A 22,671-nucleotide genomic window follows, 5' to 3' on the forward strand; every position below is an offset into this window, starting at 1 on the left:
ATCAATAACATTATTGTTATTGTTATTATTATTATTATTAAACATTACTAATCCAATTTCACTATAAAGACAGAACACCATGATTGTCCATAAACTGTTTAATACATAAATATGTTTAAAGTTAAGTTTTAGTCATCTTATATTGACATTTGCTATAATTCCAGATTTCTTTCAATTACTGAAAATATTTTAGTATTTTAGATATTAGAACTGCAATAATAAGATGATTTTCAATCTTTTCTCATATAAAGCTATCATACAGCTTCATCAGACATGGAATATAGCGCTTTAATATATTAACTACTGCTTTAAAGGTACATTTTGTACCTTTCGAAAGATCAACATCCCCAGTCCCCATCCATTTTCATTGTTTGGAAATGAGCAGCGTCAGCATTCTGCTAAGTATCTCCATTTCTGTTGAAATAAAGTCATATAAGTTTGTAACAATATATGTGACCCTGATAACCAGTTTGAAGTCGCTGTGGAATATGTGTAGCAATAGCCAAAAATACATTGTATGGGTCAAAATTATTGATTTTTCTTTTATACCAAAAATCATTAGGATATTAAATAAGATCATGACCCATGAAGATATTTTGTACATGTTCTACCGTGATTAGTAATATGCATTGCTAAGAACTTAATTTTGACAACTTTGAACGCGATATTCTCAATATTTATATTTATTTGCTTGCTCAGATTCCAGATTTTAAAATAATTGTATCTCAGCCAGATGTTGTCCTTTACTCACAAACCATACATCAATGAAAGCTTATTTATTCAGCTTTCAGGTGATGTATAAATCTCTAGAAGGCAATAAAAATTACCCTTATGACTGGTTTTGTGTTCAAGGGTCACATAAAAGTTAAAAACGGTGACAGAATTTTAATTTTGGGTGAACTATCACTTTAAATGTTGTAGTGTGATGAAAGGGTTAACGGGGGTGTCTATTAGCAGAGGGCGGAGAGAGAGAGACACTCAAGAAGTGTAGAGAGAGAGAGTGTGCACGCGCGCGCGAGAGAGAGCCAAGTCAACCGCTGCGTGGACGCGACGGAGCGTGGATATAAACACTAGCTTTTATTTTGTGATGCGAGACAATAAGATTTGACACTTATAAGTTCACGAACAACTTTAGAGTCGAACGATGGAGGACAAACTGCCTGAAGACCTGGCGAATCTCTCCGAGCTGGACGAGAAAAGTTTGCTGGCGGTTTTGACTGGACGCTTTACACACAACCTCATCTATGTGAGTGACTTAAAACGTGTTAAAACACCTAATAATACCATAAAATCTGTGAAACTCCTGAATTAAAACCAGCGGTGTTTTCTGGAGATGATTAAACAACGAGCTCTTGTTCTGTGGGACAGTTGTTATTCCCTGACTGTATGTAAATGCTGCTTTATATCACTGAGATATGACTTCTAACTGAATTTATATATATTTACAGACCTATATAGGAGACATCTTGGTGGCTATTAACCCATTTAAATATCTTTCAATCTATGAAAAAGAGGTAAGGATGTGTTTCTTTGGCTGTTAAGAAGGTATGTGGTCAGAAAGCATGTAACCGTAATTAAACTGGTCTCTCCTGTGCAGGTATCTGAGCGTTATAAGTGCCATGAGAAGAAGTCTTTGCCCCCTCATATATTTGCTGTGGCGGACCGGGCGTATCAGTCCATGATGGGACGTCTGTCCACGGGACCCAAGAACCAGTGTATCGTGATCAGGTTTGTATTACAATCAAAGCCAGTGGTTTCTCCTGGAGCGGTCTTCTAATGCTCATATGGTGACGCGTCTAAGTACAGTATGAAATTTCTTGTTCAGTCATGTTTGTTTTTTTTCGGTGAGACACGTAGAGACAAGACGAGCATTCTCTCATATTTCTGACATCAGATAAAAGTCCTCTTGTCTATTTCATTTAAAGGTACAATTTGTAAGATATTTGCAGTAAATTATCCAAAAACCACTAGGCTAGTCTTATATATTTTGTCCAGCTGATTACTAACAATATCTCTAATGTTTTCAACTACTTGTAAATCATGAGAAAATTCCCATTCTAAACCGTGGCACGGGGCAGCAGTCGCCTGTCAATGACGTTAGTTACCCTTTGTTACCGCCTTTACTGACGTAGAAACCACATGACAACGTTGTCGCGGACAAATGTGGAAGTAGCTTCGCGACAAAATTCAACTAGAAATAGACGCCGATCTCGCTTGTGTTTTACTCGACGGATGAGTTGTTTTGATTCGTATCTTTACAGAAAATGTATGCTATTACACGCCAAACGCGGGGCATCGCGTCTCTAAACCCGCGCGAGCACGCGTCTGATCCATAGTCTGATCGCATCTTAATGTGTATGTATGTGTGTGTGTGTTAATATGAATGTTTATCTTATATTGTTTATTTCTCAAAAAAGTTGCAAGACATCAAATGAGAATTACTAATTTATTCTCCTACAATTCCGAATTTTTCTGCCATGGAATAAAAAAATAAACAAGGTAATTGTGAATTTTTATATACTTTTTTTTTTTTTTTTTTCTCGCAGCTGTTTTGTTTCACAATTACGACTTTTCATTGCGATATTATGAGGTGATCCTAATTTTTTTACATTTCTTTCTCACAATTGGAAGTTTTCTTCTCAGGACTTCAAGTTTATCCTTTGAGTTTTATTTCTCAGTTCGGAGTTAATATCTCATTATTCTTTCTCTCTCAAAACTCGGAGTTCTTTTTTTCTGTCAGAATTGCGAGAAAAAAATAAGAATTGTGAATTTTTTTACTTTTATTATTTTTTTTTTATTGTATTCTTTGGCGAAAGCAAGCTTTCATAGTTGTGTAAACTTGGTTTTCAACCCCTAATCTGAGATCAAGGCTTTCTGCCTAAACCAGGACTAACCCATAGTTCAATTAGGACATTTAAATAATATTTATAAACATGAATTACTGGTCTACATTTTTAAGACAAAACAAAGGCAGTGACGTGTTTTAAGATCAGTCAGTGCTAGTTTCTTTCAGTTAAAACAGTTCAGATTTACACTTTAGTCTAGGACTAGGCTTAACCCTTGTCTGTGAAACCGAGGGCAAATTTTGAGACTTAGCTGAGAGTTAATCATATTGGTCTTCAAACAGTCATGCAAGTATTCTGAGTTTGCATTGATAAACTATCCGTGTCTGTTTCTGACTAACTGTGAAAGTTTCCGATGGATTTTAGTTCCTGGATTCCTCCATAATGTAATAGTGTAGTTGATAGCTGTACTCTTTGCGGTATCATATTTAAGGTTTTTCCTCCGTGCGTCCTTCCGCTGAGACTCTGCGCTGCTGCTTTACCATTAGAAAGGTCGGCCTTAATGTATTTTTCAGATATGGAGCCTCACTGTGAATTTCTCAGACCTGTTCTGTGCATTGATAGGGACGGAGCAGTGCGAAACACCATCTAAAGACAAAAAGTTGGTTTTGCTTTCACAGTCACTGGGCAACAGACACTGTCTGATCATCTAAACTATCAATAGAGCTCAGTGATCACCCTTAGAAACCATATAGCCATCCATGAATGAGAGCAGTACCAGTGCAGGGAGACTGATAATCACCCAGACAACTGGGACAGAATGCTTTTAATGTGTACAATGACAAGGCAAGACAACACAACCATTAACGTATGCCTGTGTCATCAATTATTATTATGTTTGATGTTGTTGTAGCCCCCAAGACGATATAAATTGACTTTGAAATCAGATCAAAAGTCATGCACCTTTTTGTGAAAAATATTGATTAGTTCTAGTCTTTGGAGCTCTTAAAAGAGTTTTTGGATCATACTGTAAGCAATTTTGTATTGTAAAATAAGAATAATCAATATTATATTATTAATATTTTGCATAGGAATGGATATTGAAAACGAAGCCTATTTTGTTTTTACATTGAATTGTGTTGCTATTTTCATTATTTCAAGACAATCAAGTAAACTAAACGTGACTTTAAATATACAAAAAACTAATTTGATAATTTTTTTAATTCGTTTGTTTCATTTAGTTTAATCTTGATTTACTAAAATAAAACAAAAAATAAAATGAAAACTAATAAAAAATTATATAGACGTATTTAAAAAATTAAAACGAATAAATAATGTAATACAAAATTACTAAAACTGTAACGAAGTAAAAAAAAAAAAAAATTAAAATTTTAAGTTAAAATGAAATAGGAAAACCAATAAAATTGAAAAAAACAATAACTAAAGCTGGAGAATAATATAACAAATAAAATGAATAAAAATTAGAAACAAAAAGGAAAATATAAAAATAATTTACTTAATATATATATATATAAAATATGCACTCAGTGTTCATTTAATAGACATGAAAAAAAAAAAAGTCCAGATATAGTCTTTTGATTCTGGTGTTAAATATGAGCTGGACATGTTTTGGTTCTCTTGTATCTTGACTCACCCAAGTTTCACTTCTGTGGCCCTGTCCCGTGACACTAGCGTTTATTTTACCACAACACTAACAGTCTGATATGTTGTATCCATTTGTCCCGCAGTGGTGAGAGCGGCGCGGGTAAAACGGAGAGCACCAAACTGCTGCTGAGACACATCATGGAGCTGTGCAAGGCCAACTCACAGCTGGAGCAGCAGATCCTGCAGGTACGGCCCGCCAGATGCGTCTGCATTTGAATACAGCCACCAGGTTTGCACAGATTAGGACTGCAATGAAACATGATTTAGCAGCTGCATTCTAGTGGTCGGGTGTTTGATTTGCATACAGGAAGATGAAACTGCTCCTCACCCTCATGTGTGTGTGTGTTAAAGTCACATGTGTGGTTTCTGAGATATTCAAATGGTGTATATGGGGTGTGTTTAATTTGTTTGTTGTTATGTGTTTTTGGGAATGGCTTAAAGAGCCCATAAAGTCAAACTTGGACTTTTGTGGCTTTTAGTCTGTGTCTATTAGTGTTGAGGTCTTAAAAAGTCGGAACTTGCCCTTACACAAATTACGGCCTTAAAAGGGTCTTAAATTAGAGCAGAAAGTCTTAAATTCATAGTTATTGCATTAAATGTTGCATGCACTGCAAAAAAGTGAATATCTTCCTTAGAATTTTGGTTCTTCTTTCTAATAGTCTTGTTCTAAGTGTTGTTTTCTCAGAAATTGCACAAAATTACGTGAGTTTATGGTTACAACAAGAAAAACAAATGTCTTGTTTTTCCTTTGAATTATGTTTTTTTTTTATTATTATTATGTTGTTTATTTTAATCATAAACTCCATCTTGACAGATTGCTCAGGGTTGGCCAATATTTTTTTTGAGGTTTAATAACATTAGCACAGTTAAACAGGACAATACTATGGAAGTACATCACTTTTACTTTTCATCAGAATGTACAGTGAAAGGGAGTTTTACCACTCTTTTACACAACATAAAGAAAGCCTGCATCTTAATGCTAGTGTAAACCTAAAAGATTTAGGAAATATACGCATGCAAAACCTTTTTCATCTAGTAAAATTCCTAACAAAATTGATTACCCGTCTTGCAGTTATCCAATCAAATGCATTTTAGAATGAGAACGCCCACTTATTATTCAATAATAATAATAATAAATAGCAGATCAAGCTGTTTTTTGCATTTACATTTAGTCATTTAGAAGACACTTATTTTACATTTATTTACATTTACATTTATTCATTTAGCAGACGCTTTTATCCAAAGCGACTTACAGATGAAGACAGTGGAAGCAATCAAAAACAACAAAAAGAGCAATGATATATTAGTGCTATAACAAGTCTCGGTTAGGTTAACACAGTACACGTAGCATGGGATTTTAACTAATATAATAAATAAAAAGAAAACAGATAGAATAAAAAAATAAAAGAATAGAGCAAGCTAGTTAGAGGTCTTTACACATACACACACACATACATATACAATTGCATAATAAATGAAAAGAACATAGAATACAAAAATATTAGAAAGGTAGTTATATTTTTTAAAGAATCGAATTAGAATAGTGAGTGTTAAAGTTAGAGGGTCAACAAAAAAACACTTGATATGTTTGTTTATATTATGTATAGGCATATTACATTATGTATTTTAAATGTGTTGTTCAAAACAATCATGTAATTTCTTGGTTTTGATATTTTATTTGAGCCAATTATTATTGCCTCATCGTTAGTTTATATTTAAATAGTCATACTAAAGCATGTTTTTCATTTAGATTGATCACTAAAAAATATCGGATTACTTGATTACCAAAATAATAATTAGTCACAGCCCTAAATTAGTTAAAATGTTTCTAAATACAACTGCATTGTTTGTGCAAGTATCTGTATTTTGTCTCCTCTCATGAGATAAGTGGAGTGTCACATGCTGTCAATGATAGTGGTGATATAGCTCATAATTTTCCAAGTGTATGACACAGCTTTCATGATTCAGGTCAACCATGTATTCATAAAAAAGAAAGCAATAACTTTGTCAAAGTATCCTTTCAAATGTTCAAGTTGCCGCAGTTATTGCAAGATAAACTTTCCCCACCGGGAAAAAAAATTCAGCCTCAGGTTTTTTTTTTTATCCCTTTGTGCAAGTCTGTTAGCTTAATAGCACACATAGCAAGTGATTAAAAAAATTCTATATATAATAAATAGAAAGAAGTCCGATAAAATAAAAAAATAGAGCAAGCTAGTGTTAGAGGCCTTCTTGCTTTTGTTAATTGTATAATAAATAAAAGGAAAATAATACAAAAGGAAAAAAGAAGCTAGTGTTAGTTTTTTTTCTCTTTAATACGTCCCTCTTAAACTTGGTATAAAAATACTCAAGCGGTGTCTGAAAATATGCGGGTGTGACAGCAGTATTTTTTAGCATCTGTCTGTAATTTGAGGTCTCTGGTTGGTTTGAGGAACAGATGTGCATGGTAGAAGTTATTTCTGCTTGTTACTTCCTGGTTGGGTGTAGTGTTATGATTTGATAGCAGTTGGCATCGTATTATCTTCCACTATCTGACCCACTCAGATCTGTAATCATAGCTGGTAACCAATACCATAAAACATTTTCCCATGCTGTTATGTTCACGCTGAAAGTCATCATCAGATCTGATGAAATGAGAAAGTTGGTAAAGTTGTAAATGACAATGCATTTTTGAGCGAGCTCACTTCTGGAAGCCCCTGATGGTTGGTTATTTGGAAAAGCAATATTTATTGACACCTGATGGGTTGTTCTTACTACTTATTGTAATTGCTGCAGTTTTACTTCTGCTGCTGTAGGTTCGTCGTTTGTTTTCAGAAGGTTTTTTTTAGCAGAGTTCGAAATAAAGTATCATTTTTTTTCACCTGGAGTGTTTCGTTTCATATGCAGTTTAACAGTAGATCGACTTTGCATATGTTTACAAAGATCTACTTTTATAAACAAATTAGTGTTTTGATTGTGGGAAGGTTAAGCTGCGCAGTTTCTCAAATGGGAATAGAGACATTAACACAATGTTTATATTAATGTTCTATAAATGTAGATTATTAGATTATTTCTATAAAAAGGTATTCTTCCACCAAACAATGTAGTTCCTCAGAAACAGTTTTGGTTCCAACAAATGGTTGCCAAGCAACACACAAACGTAAACAAAGGTGTATGTTTGTAGAGTAATTTAGAACAGATTCAAACGTGGCTCAACCAATCAGAATCAAGGACCGGAACTCTCAGATTTTAAGTTAAAACCTTTCATCTTTAGACTTTCACATTTGCGTTATTTGAACATTTATAACTATTTTGGAAACTATTAAAGGTTTTTGCATATTGTTAATGCGCCGAACATTGAGATAATTGTGACGTAAAAAAAAAAATATTTGCACAACATTGGGAAAATGTTTTAGTGGTTGATCAATATATTACCATTACTGATATTTGACGTAGAATTTGAGTGAGTGGGACTTTTATTTTGACAACTTTCAGTAAACACACATTTAATTGAATTTCTAATAAACATTTTAATCTTACAAACTTCTACTAAAGTATACATCTGTTTGTTAGATGTATTGTTTTTCTGATGAAGTTTCATGAAATGTTCATACTTGTACTAAAACATAAGGGTGTTCCATTTAACATTTACGTTTGAGCACTTCTTAAAGGTGAAGCATGTCTTTTCTGCATCACTACTCCCTGCAAATGTAACAAAAACTAGTTTTTAAACCGGTTTTCCCGAACACTTCATCCGTCAGACATCAGTCGGACAAATACATAGTCCCACTTCAAACTCTCACCGTCAGTTAAGGCAAGATGTTGACATGTCCAAAGTGTTTCCAAACCTTTACAAAACTGTGTGAACATTTTCTAACAACTGGAGCAAAGATTGCCAACTTCCTGTGCAAATGGGGGTCATGCAATGCTAATGCATTGCTTTAGAGAGTCAAGTTCACTTCCTAAACTTCTCAGATATCTGTCTGAACTCCCCCAGACATCTGAGAATCTAAGAAGTGACCAAAACTCTCTAAAGCATTGCTTAAGCCAGACCGCTTCACCCACTGGTGTGACTCAGGGAAATCTTGCTGTTATATTACCCAATCAAGACGTGATGCTTTGACTCCCATTTGCGAATGAAGTTGAATCAACCTTTGCTCCATGTGACTTCTTTCTTTTTTTTCTTTTTTTTTAAACTTCCGTATAACACATTTCAACATCCTGTTCCTACGATGTGTGATTTGCTTTAAACTCTGAGACTGTTATCTTGAAGAAAGCTTTCTGCTGTCACACTGTTCAGTATGTTTGCATAGAGAAGTGAGCACCTTCGTTCTTGCCCTCTGAAGTGGAATAACTGGTTTTAGGATCCCTCAAACAAAGACGAGATTCAGCAGTCCAGATTCCCTGTTTCTTTTTGCTCTCTTTCTTGTTGGTTCAAAGCTAAAATTGTCAATATAGTTCCTTATTGTTCAGAGGCTACTCTTTCTAGCTCTGTAATTGGTCATTAATAAATCAAATGGCATTTATTCAAAAGGCATTCATAAAATTGGTCTAAATGGGCAATAAAATTAACAAAAACAAATGAGTCAATAGTTGACATTCTGCTATAAATCTACAAATTATTATAGTAGACTGAGCACAGTTTAAAAGATTGTTCCTCTCTAGCAACAATTCATGGCACATTATTCACCTTATATTTATTTCCAGTTTTTGTGTAGATGAGCTGAAAGTCAGCATTCATGATGATCCTTATAAATATTTAGTTATTTGTTTTGTAAATGTTAATTAATGTGTGTTTATATTTAAAATCAGATTAAGTTTTGAATACACTCTTAAAAAAAAAAGGTGCTTCACAATGCAGTAGAAGAACCTTTTTGTCTAAATGGTTCTTTAAAGAACTTTTAACATCTAAAGAACCTTTCTGTTTTCTTTGTGGAGAAAGAAGGTTCTTCAGATTATAAAAAAGGTTAGAAAGAGATGGTTTCTTTTAAAGAATCTTTGACTGAATGGTTCCAAAATGGAACCAAAAATGGTTCTTCTTTGCCATCGCTTGAAGAACCTTTTGAAGCATCTTTATATTTAAGATTGTCTAAGACAAAACTACAGAATGTCACATTTTATTATTAGCGGTTTCTGGTTTTCCCAAATAAAAAGGACTGCACTTTTAGAGTTCATGTCACTATTGATGTGAGCATAAGTATAGAGTTGAACTTAAAGCAGATGTAAAAGATTGAAGTCTGTAGAGTCTTGGTCTTATCCTTTGAAATGCTTTTCCCAGTCTCTAATTCAGCCAATTCCATATGTTGCTTGTTTTGGGGAGTTTCTGTATTTAGTCCCCTCTTGAGCTGGTGAAATTAATGTTCAATCCGATTAAATCTGGAGATTGATTTGGACAATCTAAGACTTTCAATTTCTTTCCTCTGATAAAGTGGTTGACTGAACTGGCAGGGTGTTTAGGGTAAATGTTGGTTTGTGTGTGTTTTTCTCGAATACCAGACTCAAAATGCAGAAGCAATGGATAATGCACTAACTGACACATTCCCTGCTTTTAATGTCTGAAGAATTAATGCAACAGGACACTTAGAAAGATCTGTGAGTCAACTGTTTTAATACTTATGCTCCCATCAGATAGTGGGATGAACTCTAAAACTGATGATCTTCTTAGCTGGTAAAACCTCTCTGTGTTGAATGACCCAATAATAAAATGTGACATTCTGTAGTTTTGTCTCATATTAGTTTTTTCAATCATATTTGCAGATTACTAGACTACAATGCAAGCAGAGCAAGTTTGTCTTTACTGTCCCAATACTTATGGAGGCACTTTTTTATACATGTATAATAGCTATATATGTATGTATATGTATATTTGTGTGAATGTAAATAATGAAGTTTAATAAGAAAACAAATGATAGTGAACAAACTGGTGTTGTGACCAAAGCACATCACAGTTATCTCAGCCAGCTTTGTATTGCATTCTGGGATGCTGTTTAAAAGCAAAGCTTTAAGAAAAGTTAAAAACGTTAAGATTCTGCTTAACATGATTGCGTCTGGTTGTGTCTGAATAGGTGAATCCACTTCTCGAGGCCTTTGGAAATGCTCAGACGGTAATGAATGACAACAGCAGTCGCTTCGGGAAATACATCCAGCTTCGCTTCCAGAACTCTTCAGGTTTGTTTACCACAGACAATAAAGATAACGCTATTCCCACTAACTGTAATGGATCATATAAGTCTCACTGGGTGTGTTTCTAGAGCAATAAATCAATTCAGTGTTCTCTGATTGAACTTTAACCTCCGTTTCTGTGTTTTTGTAGTCAAAGGGGCCAAAATCAACGAGTACCTCCTGGAGAAATCCCGTGTGGTTCATCAGGACGAGGGAGAGCAGAACTTCCACATCTTCTACTTCATGTTAGCCGGCATCTCGAAGGAGGATAAAGAGATATACGGCCTCCTGGACCCAACACGCTACCGGTGAGTCATCAGTGATGTCATGAGCTTTTGAAACCGGATCATCAACATTGTTCACGATGCATGTCATAGATTAGCATCTCACCCATGCAGTTTATTGGAGGTGTGTCACACGACGCCTCCCACAGAACTATTTGTGGCACGGACGTCATGTTTCTTAATACGGCATTCATTGTGTAAAAGGTCAATACAAAACATTGTCAGGTGATGCAAAGATCTGATTGGTTGAGACGAATTCGAAAACACTCAAGGTTGTGCGGTACAGTGATTTTAACAAGTTCACAAGAGCACACAAGGCTTGAGTTACATATTCTATTTAATAAAAATATTTAAACTTTTTTTTTACAATAGTAACCTAATATTGTAAAAAAAAGTTTAAATATTTTTATTTTTTTTACATTTTACGTACAACAACATACCAGGGTTTTTCCTGGGTCAAAATTGGTCTTCGGTGGTGGCTGACCGACATGGTCATCCACACACAGCAAAGAGTACCCTAGTACTCACATGATCCCAATATTGACAATAAATGTTACATTTAAAATAAATACAAAGAAACAGTTTGTGATTTTTTTTTTTTTTTTTCTTATCCTATTTATTAATGAAAAAATGATCACTGTCATCCTTTCTTGCCCTCTTTGCAAAAAAAGTGTGATTTTCCACGACTGGCTTTCATAGTTTTTGAAAGATAAAATCCTTTTTTGATAGACCTGATAATGATTTTAGTATAATCATATCAATTAAAAAGTCGCATTAAAAACGTAGCATTAAAAGTTGTAATAGTGGAATTTTTTACCATTATAAAATGTAAGAAAATTAGCAGCTAGCTAGCAATCGCTTGCTTTGTGCTTTGATCTAGTTTCATCTCACTCCAGTCTAACTTTAAATGATTTTATAGGTTATTTACTACACATTGTCTTAGGCCTATTTATTAATGCTAAATTTTACTAAACACTCTTGCTAAATGGGGTAAGCAAACTTACTTTCTCATTACAGATCTGTATGTTCTTCTAAGAAGTAATGATTTGTTATATACTGATATACTGATTTGTTATATAATGATTTGTCCAGGGTTTTTTTTCCTCATGTTTTTGTAATGTCTGGGAAGCTGAAATGCGCAAGCATCAACAGAAACATTTATTAGCTGAACCCTATTTTTTACGTGCCATTTATAGCAAGCCATATTACAGATGATATTACAGATGCTTTGTCAGATTTAAGTTGAAGCGCATGCCGAACCGTGTGTGGTTGAACCGAACATTTTTTTTTGTGCCACCCCATAACCACAATAATCAATCGGTTACAGACAGGCCTAAAACAATCATGCCAAAGCAGACGGATATTAGTAGATCTCATCACACTGGCACCCACGTCTAAATCAGTTGTATGGTCTGGTTTTCAGTCTAAGACAGTTGCATTAAGTATAAATGTCTCGTCTGTTTTGGGAGGTGCGCGCGCAGTCCTCCGTCACTCCGTCAGTAGCCTGCTTCACTCACAAAACCCAATTACAGATCAAATATGGCTTTGACGGGACAAAAAATGGTTTTGGCGGCTGCCAAAAAATTTTCAATATAGGAAAAACCCTGCATACCTAATTAGTATTGGAAACTGTCATTTTAATTTCATACTATTAAATATTTCTGATCTTTCTGTTTTCATCTTTATTTTAGAAAAACTTTAACTTTAAGTTTTTTACATCTTAGTAGTTTGTTTTTGTTTATATATATTGAAGTCTATTATTTTAATTTGTTTATATATAATCCTTATAATTTGAATTGATTACATTTAAGTGGAACTAAATTAAAATAGGCAATATAAATATTGCCTTAGCAACTAGCTGAAATAAAAGTTTATTTCCGTAATTTCAAGAAACGAAAATGGTTTTATGGTTTTAACTTTAGTTTCAGTTTTCGTTTTATTTAGCTATAATAATCCTAGTTCGAAATCAGATTGAACTCTATTGGTTTCTATGCAATTCACCAAGAATTAACACTGAATAAAGATACTAAAGAATCAAGCAAAACCATAACACCTTTATTACAGGTTGTCAGAGACGAAAATATATAAAAATTAAAATTATGAACTCTTATACAGTTATATAGCATTAATCGTATTATATAGAATTAATAGTATTTAATAATATATTTAATAGCTATTTGTATTTGTGGTAAAGAGCCTCATTATTGTTTATGTCTGTTTTTCAAACCCTTTTGAGGGTAAAATGTTTTTTTTAGTCTTCCGAATCCACTGCCAAGGAGAATATGCTTTTTCTTCATATTTTCACGGTGTAAAAAATTGTTTTTTGGATCCCAGTTACACTACTGTACCGAGTCTTTAATTTCAAATACATATCCTGTTTGATGTATTTGATATTTATATCTTTGACAAGCTACAATAGTGCTTTTTTTTTTTTTTACCTGTTTAACTCATTACACAACTGTAGTCACCAAATATAGTCTTTTGTCTTTTCAAAGCACATTTGTTTGTGTATCAAAACTTATAAATCATATTCCTGGAAACCTAGCAGTAACCTTACATCTTTTTGCTCTTGTCAGTTGTTTGAATGGCAGGTTTGGGCAAGAAGACATGGTTCAGGCCTGGCGTGTGAAATATGCTGAAGTGTGTAACGCCATGGACATGGTGGGATTTGAGGAGCAGGTAAGAACAAAGCCTTTTTGTTTGTGTCCTGTGGTTTGAAAAGCTTTTGTATGAATTTTTTCATACAACACTACAGTAGCATAAAGTTAGAAAGCTTAACAGCATTTGTAATGTTTTTGTTCAGTTTTTGTTTATAGACCAGGTTTTCCACAGATCTTACATAACATTTGCCCCTTCCACAAATTAAGGCCTTTCTCAAATGCGTAATTTTCTACAAAGCCCCTCCTTCTGACAAGCGCAGTCTGCTCTGATTGGCCAGCTGACTCAGTGCGTTGTGATTGGCCGAACACCTCAAGCACTCATCCGAAATGTAACGCCCCTTTGCATAATCGTGAGCTTCATCTTTCAAAATAAATGTAATGATAATTAATAATGTCCTTAGTTTAACCATCAATTCAAGCTTGAAAGGGGAACAGAATCGCGTGACAGACACAGTGATGAAGCTCAAATGTGTTTGCAGAACAAAAGCCATGGACGGTTAAGACAGCTGACTCCACTGTGTGACCCTGTGTCTCTCTCTCTCTCTCACACACACACACACACACACGATATGCAAAACTCTACATTTGACAGTCAATAGCCAACACTTAAACTTATAACACAAGATACTTAAAGAAGCTGATTCAGAAGTGCCAGACTGTCGTAGCAAAGTCAGAATGACCTCCTCTCTTAGGTTCACAATACGCTCGTCCATAAAATTCATTGCTGTTCTGTTGTAAGTAATCTTAACGGTTCCTAAAGGCATCTACTTTTGGAAGATCAAATAAAGTGCTTTTGTTTTCTCCTTGATACACACACATCTCCCTGACGTGACTGCTTCAACACTAACTGTGTTACTGAAACCACTGCGTCTTTCTTTGCATCAACATTTGGGTTGCATTACACAAGTAGATATGTGGGGCGTGTTTAAACGAGGCATTTTTGGGGGGCGTGGCAGAGTCTTAACTTTGATAAAGAATATCTCTTTGTATTTGAATCTTTAGTCTTTGCAGCTTCAGGGATCCTATCTATGCATATGCATCTATGATTCTCGGTTTGTGCATAGATAACACTGCAAAAGAGCATTATATGACCCCTTTAAATTGGCATTAAATGGTGCATCCACTTTAAAACATTAATATTTGCCTTAGTATTTTTTATTTGTTTTCCAGTGCAAACATTTAAATCTCCTAAAGTCAAGATACAGTTACTGAAAATGCAAAATGAAGACATGAAGTCTTGTTTTCTGAGAAATTGATCAAAATGAAGTGAGTTTGTGCTTAAAAATGAAAACAAATATGGGGAATTAAATTTTATTTTCTCTTTGAATTAAGTAGTTTTTTTTTTTTTTTCTATTGGCGGATATTTGTTCTCGTTTTAATCAAAAGTTTCTTCATTCATTGATCAATTTATCATAAAACCTATAGTTTTGCTTCTCTTTCTATATTCTTGTGGTTTTGGGCAGAGAGATTTATATATATATATATATTTGGAGATCCAAAACATGATGGAGATCTGAAACTTCAAAGCATTTATAATACAAGACGTTGCGAGACATATTGTATGCCTTTCCTTAAATGTTCTTTACTTGGTCTTAAAGTTACCTGAAGAAACCCTGATAGACATTTACATTTCTGGTTTGTAGGAAAAGGTGGACATGATGACCATTCTAGCTGGCATTCTGTCTTTGGGGAACATCACCTTTGAGACAACAGAGAGTGATGCTCTGAAGGTGTCTGAGGCATCACGCGGTTGGTTAAAAGCTACTGCGGTGAGTTTCCTGTTTGTTTCTAAAAGATGTTTGTGGTAGCACAACTGTCGCAATTCACAGGTCCACTTGACATGCAGCAGTGCATGCGACAGCTCTTAACCATTGTGAAAAGTTTTTGTAACACCAAGCTTTAAGATGTGTGAAAGAAAGAAAAAGTAAAATTTAGCAGAACATGCGGTGTAAATATATATGGTTAACCTGTTTTTTTATTAACACTTACACTTATACATGTAGCATGTGCTTTTATCCAAAGCGAGTTCAGGCTATACATTTGTTGCCAGTATGTGTGCTCCCTGGGAATTGAACCCACAACCTTTTGCGCTGCTAATGAAATGCTCTACCACCGAGCCACAGGAACATGAGCATAATGTGTTGTTCATTAACATGTGAGCATCTCATTATCCACCGGTGCTTTTAGCATCTCAGTGCAGCTCGGTTCTTTTAGTGGTTTATAACATGCTTTTGGGAATGCTACGCACCAATCCTAAACTTGTAATGAAAAGTGCTTATAAACCGGCTGTTGCCTGCCAGAATTTTTAATTTAGGACCGCTGTAAATATTAGCACTGTTGTACTATAAAGTAAAAATGTATTTTATTATATTTATTATACAGCGAAATGTTACAATAGTAATATTTATTTTTTTGTAATAAAAATAACATCAATAATAATAAAAATAATTATTTTTATTTTAAATTAAATATTACAATATTAATATTTTATTGTATATAAAAAGAGAATTAGTATAATTGTTATTATTAAAATGTATTATGCATTTATTTTACTGTGAAATATTACAACAGTAATTGTTTTTGTTGAATATTTTTATTAATAATAATAACATGTATAATGTTATTTGTAATAACAATGACAATAATAATAATATTATTATTAATAATAATAAGAAGAAATTGTGAAGCTCCACCTCCCATGTAGTGCTGCTAGACTTGCCCTTTACAGTGTGAACTAATGGAGTGGGCATTGACAGAAACATTAAAAGCGTGTTCAAAGAGAAACTAACTAAAAGACGTAAACAAGACCTGTGATACTGGAGACACGGGTGTCGCGTCCAGCAGGGTGAGAAGTGTCGGTCATCAGGAGAATAATACTGACATGCAAGTACTTGACTGTCATCAGAACGAAGATTCTCAACCCGATGTGGTCCTTCTACTATTGCCCCTTTCACACTGCACGTCAGACCCGCAATATTTCCGGAACATTGGCGGGTTGCCTTCTGTGTGAAAGCAACCACGTCCCGGAATTGATTACCGAATTGAACCTGGGTCGGCGACCTAGTAACATTGCGGGGTTCGACCCGGGACGAGCGATGTGTGAACAAAAGCCAGATCTAATTCAGTGTCGAAGTGATGACGCGCGACTCTTTTACCGGGTGTTTTGAAGGAAGATCAACATTCGCGACGAAAACATATGTGCAAACTGTAATGAAGCAGAGATCAGTTAGTTCCTCACTTTCCGCGCTGACGTCGAGACCGTTTGCTTGCTTCAGTGAAAGTATAACGTGCCTAGCGTTTTCGACTCGTACATTACACGTCACGCGCTGATGTCACGTGTCGTTACGGGATCTTCAAGGGTTGTGTGTGAAAGCACGCACATATACCGGGTAATCACTGGCAGCGTGAAAGTTCACAATCTAGCGACAAGGGACCAATTGCAGGAACACTTTACCCCTGTATTTGCCGGAATGGCAGTGTGAAAGGGGCTCACGTCATTGAAAGCACCCAAGACAAGAGGGACCTACATAATCTGGAACCAACAGAACCCAGATATACACCCAGATATGGACCCGAACAAGGTGAATGCACAGAGAAGAAACGAAACAATGAGGCAAGGAAATGGCTAGCAGACACTGAATTAGCACAGATCAAAGCTAGTGTCATCAAGTGCATCCAACAGCAAATGCAAACGCCAGAGAAAGCTAGTACTGTGGATAAAGAGCCAAGCGGGAGTTCCCTGGAGAAGAACTTGCTGGAGATCAACCACTGAACATCACAGAGCTCCACATACTTGAGTATGCAACAGCAGTCATTGCAAGAGAGATGAGGGATAGTCCCAAGTAATACATCATCAGAAAGATGAATAAATAATCTTTCCATTGACGTATGGTTTGTTAGAAGGACAATATTTCATCACTGAGATGCAACTATTTAAAAAAATCTGGAAACGGAGGGTGCAAATAGGCTGAGCAGGTGAAAATAGTGCATTTGATCAGGTGTAACATCACACGTCTCCGTAATGACACACATTTGAGGAGCTCTGCTGAACGACACAAACTGAACTAATATTATTGCTAAGTAATGGTTTGTTCACAACACCAACAGCAAACCACATGCAGCAGTAATAGTGACTCTCAGATTAGAAAGCCCACACACACACAGCGGCCTGCTGTTTAATCAGGTGAATTACAGCCTGTGTGCACACAAAGAAACTCTTTTAAGGGCCAACTGAAGGAGGTGTGGATCCGCCTACATCTGGCCTTTTACGATAAGAGCCCGAATGCACAGAAAGCCCAGAAGTGCCTATGTTTAGACTCTATTAGGTCATATTATGCGTATGGGGCAGTTAATACTAGAACCTGACGCAGGATGATTTCCGTATATCAAATCCACTGCGGTGGACTTTAACTTATGGACCGGATCGGACACATTAGATTCGATGTGTCTTTTGTTGTACAAGTGTATACGTGTCCACAAACGGCTTCCAGAGTCAAAACGCACAAATTAGCTTGACCTTTCCTGAGTGACATTTACGTCTTGGTTACATTCGGCGTGTCTTTGTTCTTTTTGAAATGGCAGGGTCTGTTTCTTTTCTGTGTGTTTTTTTTCATCAATTCATTCCTTACAAAGAATCTTGACACTAACCTCGGGAAAGTTTGCATGTTTTGGGAGAGACTAGCTCTGGACCATTTGGAGAAAGAAAAAAATAAGTATTTTTTCAAACAATTAAACATGCAATTATGAAAACTTTTAGGTTTTCTGTGTGTGTTTGTAGGGGTGCACAATTAGGCCATTAAATATTTATAATAATACTTCAAGCTCAATTTTCTTTTTTTTCCCAGTGAAATTATAGTCATAATAATAATAATAATAATTATTATTATTATTATTTTATTCATATTATATTTTCATATTAATATTGCTTATTTTGTTTTTAAATATATATTTTTTAGATTTTAATTAGTAATAATATTATTTAATAATATTATTGTAAAAACCTTACAGTAAGGTTTCATCTGTTAACGTTAATGTATTGATATATTTTTACATCGTTTATTAACCTCTATTAATATTAGTTAATAAAACCGTTCATATACATGTAAGTTCACAGTACATCAATGTTAACGGATACAACTTTAGTACAATATCAGGTCTCAGATGCATAAAAATATCTTAATTTGTTGAAGATTAGCAAAGGACTTACCGGTTTGAAATTATTTTTGGGTGAACTAATCCTTTAAAGCTTTTTTTGTTTGTTTTGTAAGCTCTATTTGGGGAAATGTTTGTGTTTTCAAATGCATGTTAAAGCGACCAAGTGAAAATGAGCTGTACATATGTAAATGAACCCAGTGCTAAAACATACAGCACATATATATTTTTAAAATTCAGTTACAGTCTTTGCGATTTTCTAATTGCACCAAGCAAATCAAGATATCAAGTTTATTTAGACCATTTCATGCAGTCCTTGATGAGATGCATTCTTCTTGGAAAAAACATGTGGCGAAACATGTGAGTGTGTGTTTCTGTATGCAGGGTCAGTTTGGCGTTCAGGAAGAGGATTTACTGAAGAGTCTGACCTGCACTACATCAATGACGCGAGGAGAAGCCATCCAGAGACTCCACAACCAGCAGCAGGCTGAAGGTACAGCACCGTTTCACTTTCACTAGTGCATCTGACGCTCTTCAGATCGATCACAGAGTGTTTTATGTCTTCATTCAGACGCCAGAGACTCCATCGCTAAAGTGGCCTACGGTCGAGTGTTCGGATGGATCGTCAGTAAAATCAACGAGCAGCTCGCTCCTAAAGTAGACTGTGATGTGGAGCTCAATGAAATAGGCAAGTCATCTCCAAAGCAAGTCTCCTTTAATCTGAAATAAGGCTGAAATTAAATTAATATTAATAAGACTGAAATAAAAGAAAAACTTAATATTAGATGTAAATCTTTGAAGTGCTAAAATCACTGAAACTAAAATATATATAAAAAAATTATACGAATAAAAAAGCGCATAACAAAATTGCTAAAATTCAAAATATAAAAAATGAAATCAAATTCAGAATATATTTGGAAACTATAATAGTATATAAATAATAATAGTAAAATAACACTGGCTTAATGATAGTTTTTTTTCAATGGCTAACATACTGCAAATTATTATGAATAATAAATCTAATTTAAGATTTTTTTTTCACCTATTTCATCTTTTTATCTTCATCCTTTGAGAAGTCTGTTGTCTCATAATGGTGAAATATTTTCAGATTTATCAACCTAACACAAGTGAATAGCTCCAGTTTTCCAACCTCACAATACAAAATAACACTGTTCCCAATGTTTAGTGCAGATAATACAGTTTTCCTGCATTTCTCCCCATTTATCAGACTGAATGTTACTAACCTGTAACTGCTCAAAATTTTCTGGCTGATTATTAAATGCCATCTTCATCAGTTGGATCATTGATTTTTTTTATTTTCCCATCCATTTTAATTTAATTTTTATTTTATTTTATTTTATTTTATTTTATTTTATTTTATTTTATTAATTAATAAATTTTTATTTATTTATATTGTTTATTTACAATTTTTTATTACAATGACAATAGTCTTAGTGTTTATTAAAATCTGAACTAGCATCCATTTCTCTGAAACTGAATAGAAAATTCTTCTTATTTTGTACAATTATTATTTCCGTTCTCTCTTCACAGGAATCCTTGACATCTTTGGTTTTGAAAACTTCGCTGTGAACCGATTTGAGCAGCTCTGCATTAATCTGGCTAACGAACAGCTCCAGTATTTCTTCAACCATGTAAGTGCTTCGTTAAGAGTTTGGTATTAGTTTAGAAAAACATCCAAAGATTGATTCAAGTCTCCGTTTTTGACTTTGTTAGGAAAAGGGCCAACAAATAAATAGCACCAGTGGTAATCCTCCATAGGGCTGCATTAAAAATACTAGGCTCTTTTGTTATATTGCATGTATTTCTACACCTAAAATTTACATTTTAAACATGCATTTGTCCCAATTATTGGAGTGCATTGCAGCCATCAAAATCCAAATGTGATTGTTTACAAAGTGAAATATTTTCTTTCTATGCTGTCAATTAAATAAATCACAGATTCTTGATTTCATTGCTTTTTACAGAACGTCCCAACTTTTTCCGATTTGGGGTTGTAAAAAGAATCGTCCATTTAACTTCATTTCAAATAAAGTCTTGAAGAAAACCCAAGGCAGCAGATGTTATGAACCATTAAATGCCACATTCGATCACAGACTGTTCTTTCAACAGGACATTATTTGCCACTCTGTAAATGATAATCACGTTTTCCATGTCGTCTCCCTCCAGCACATTTTTCTGATGGAACAGAAAGAATATAAAGAGGAAGGCATCACATGGGAGACCATAACCTACAAGGACAACAAACCCATTCTGGTACGTCTGATTATTGAGCACTTTTTCCAACTACTTTTTTTTCTCCATTTGACTCCAAAAATAACCCTGAGCTCTGCGTTTGGCAGACGGCCGTGTGGTAAATCCCAAACACAGGAAGTGCTGACAAAGCAAGACACGTAGCTTTGAGAATCTCTCAGATTTCAGCATGTTTTCTGACCTAAATCCTTCGGTGCGCTGCTGAATGGGAAGCTTAAAGAAACCTGAAGCTTGTTTTTCATTCTCACGTGAGAATCCTGCTCTGTAAATAAAACTCTGCCCTGTAATTTTGGCTATTCAGCGGCTGCCCGGTTGGAAAGCTGCATATTAAATGTATGTCACGTTCTTATAACATTCAGCTTGGTATCCTGAGTGTGACATGAATCTGAGGCCTGTTCAGCTGGTCAGCATGGAAAACTCTTTCACCCATGCCAGGTTTGCTCCTCTGTTTCAGGACCTGTTCCTCACCAAACCCATCGGGATTCTGTCACTGCTGGATGAGCAGAGCGCCTTCCCTCAGGTACACTGGACCGGGCTGCTTGCTAAACCTGGGACACAAAAGAAAGCCCTCCATAATGTCCGCAACACTGCTTTTAACTCCCATATTTAACAAAAAGGCAACGTTTCGACCCTGCTGGGTCTTCTTCAGGCCTCAATGGGATGTGCACACAATTACTTATTTTACAAATACAAACAACAATTTACTTGATGCTTTTTTTAGTGCATCTAACATATATTTATACAGCAAAACATTTTATAAATTAATATATATATTTTCTTTAAGTATTGCAACTGTTTAAAATTCTATTTAAAATATTTTATTCATTCATTCATATATATATATATATATATATATATATATATATATATATATATATATATAGAGCGAAAGATAATGATGATACATACAGTATATAATATATACTTTTTATATATCATATTTTGCATTTATAATTTACATAATTACTATGCCTCATAAATGTATTATTGTAAAGCAGGGTTTTGCAGTCTCTTTAAAATTCTGTTTTAAAATACTTTATTATGGAGTCTTTTTACTAAATTTTTTTCAATTATTTATAATTTCTTCCTATTTATAAAAAAAATATTATTTATTTATTTAGTTGCATTTTACACACTGAAGGACAAAAAAACATCTGTGGTAGTACTAGCTCTCCGGCTTTTACAAATTGAAGGAGAAAAACATTATTTTCTCTGGTAATCATCCATATTTGTACACTTAAAAAAAGAATTTAAATTATATATATATATATATATATATATATATATATATATATATATATATATATATTAGTATTGTACTGCAATATCTTTAAATTTTTACATTTATTTTAAATTAAATTTTTTTTTAATTTACCTTTGTATAATTAGCATTTTGATTCATGGCTTATGTAATTTTAAATGCAACTTTAAATGCTGGATCTTTCTTGTTTTTTTTTTTTTTTACTGAATGGTGAAAATGTATTCTGTGATGTTCAACAACTCACATAAACCTCAACTTGTTGAACCCGGAACAGTTATTTTAACAGCCACTGAATTCAAGTTTCAGAGTCAGTAATCTCTACCTGTTGTGTGGAGTTACAGTGGAGTTAACATTAAAGGTTGATTTACGGTCATGTGACTGCGTTTGTTGTGAGAGAGCAGTGAAACTCAAACACACTGAATCAGTATTTATAGCAAACAGCATGTGATGATGATTTC

General features: G+C 34.4%; 1 protein-coding gene across 1 annotated transcript in view; it reads left to right on the forward strand.

Annotated features, from left to right (window-relative positions):
- The first annotated feature begins 963 nt into the window (after positions 1–963).
- LOC127965870 (myosin-IIIb-like) overlaps positions 964–22,671 on the forward strand; it is a 22,150-nt gene continuing 442 nt past the window's right edge. The window contains exons 1-13 of the mRNA XM_052566567.1: positions 964–1,246; positions 1,449–1,514; positions 1,598–1,728; positions 4,532–4,634; positions 10,490–10,592; positions 10,738–10,894; positions 13,447–13,549; positions 15,174–15,299; positions 19,066–19,174; positions 19,253–19,369; positions 20,233–20,333; positions 20,869–20,955; positions 21,407–21,472. Of these exons, the coding sequence (XP_052422527.1) occupies positions 1,145–1,246; positions 1,449–1,514; positions 1,598–1,728; positions 4,532–4,634; positions 10,490–10,592; positions 10,738–10,894; positions 13,447–13,549; positions 15,174–15,299; positions 19,066–19,174; positions 19,253–19,369; positions 20,233–20,333; positions 20,869–20,955; positions 21,407–21,472 (1,371 nt within the window). The 5' untranslated portion in view covers positions 964–1,144. The remainder of the gene's footprint in view (positions 1,247–1,448; positions 1,515–1,597; positions 1,729–4,531; positions 4,635–10,489; positions 10,593–10,737; positions 10,895–13,446; positions 13,550–15,173; positions 15,300–19,065; positions 19,175–19,252; positions 19,370–20,232; positions 20,334–20,868; positions 20,956–21,406; positions 21,473–22,671) is intronic.

This window comes from Carassius gibelio, chromosome B10 (genome assembly GCF_023724105.1).
Source record: "Carassius gibelio isolate Cgi1373 ecotype wild population from Czech Republic chromosome B10, carGib1.2-hapl.c, whole genome shotgun sequence".
NCBI lineage: Eukaryota > Metazoa > Chordata > Actinopteri > Cypriniformes > Cyprinidae > Carassius > Carassius gibelio.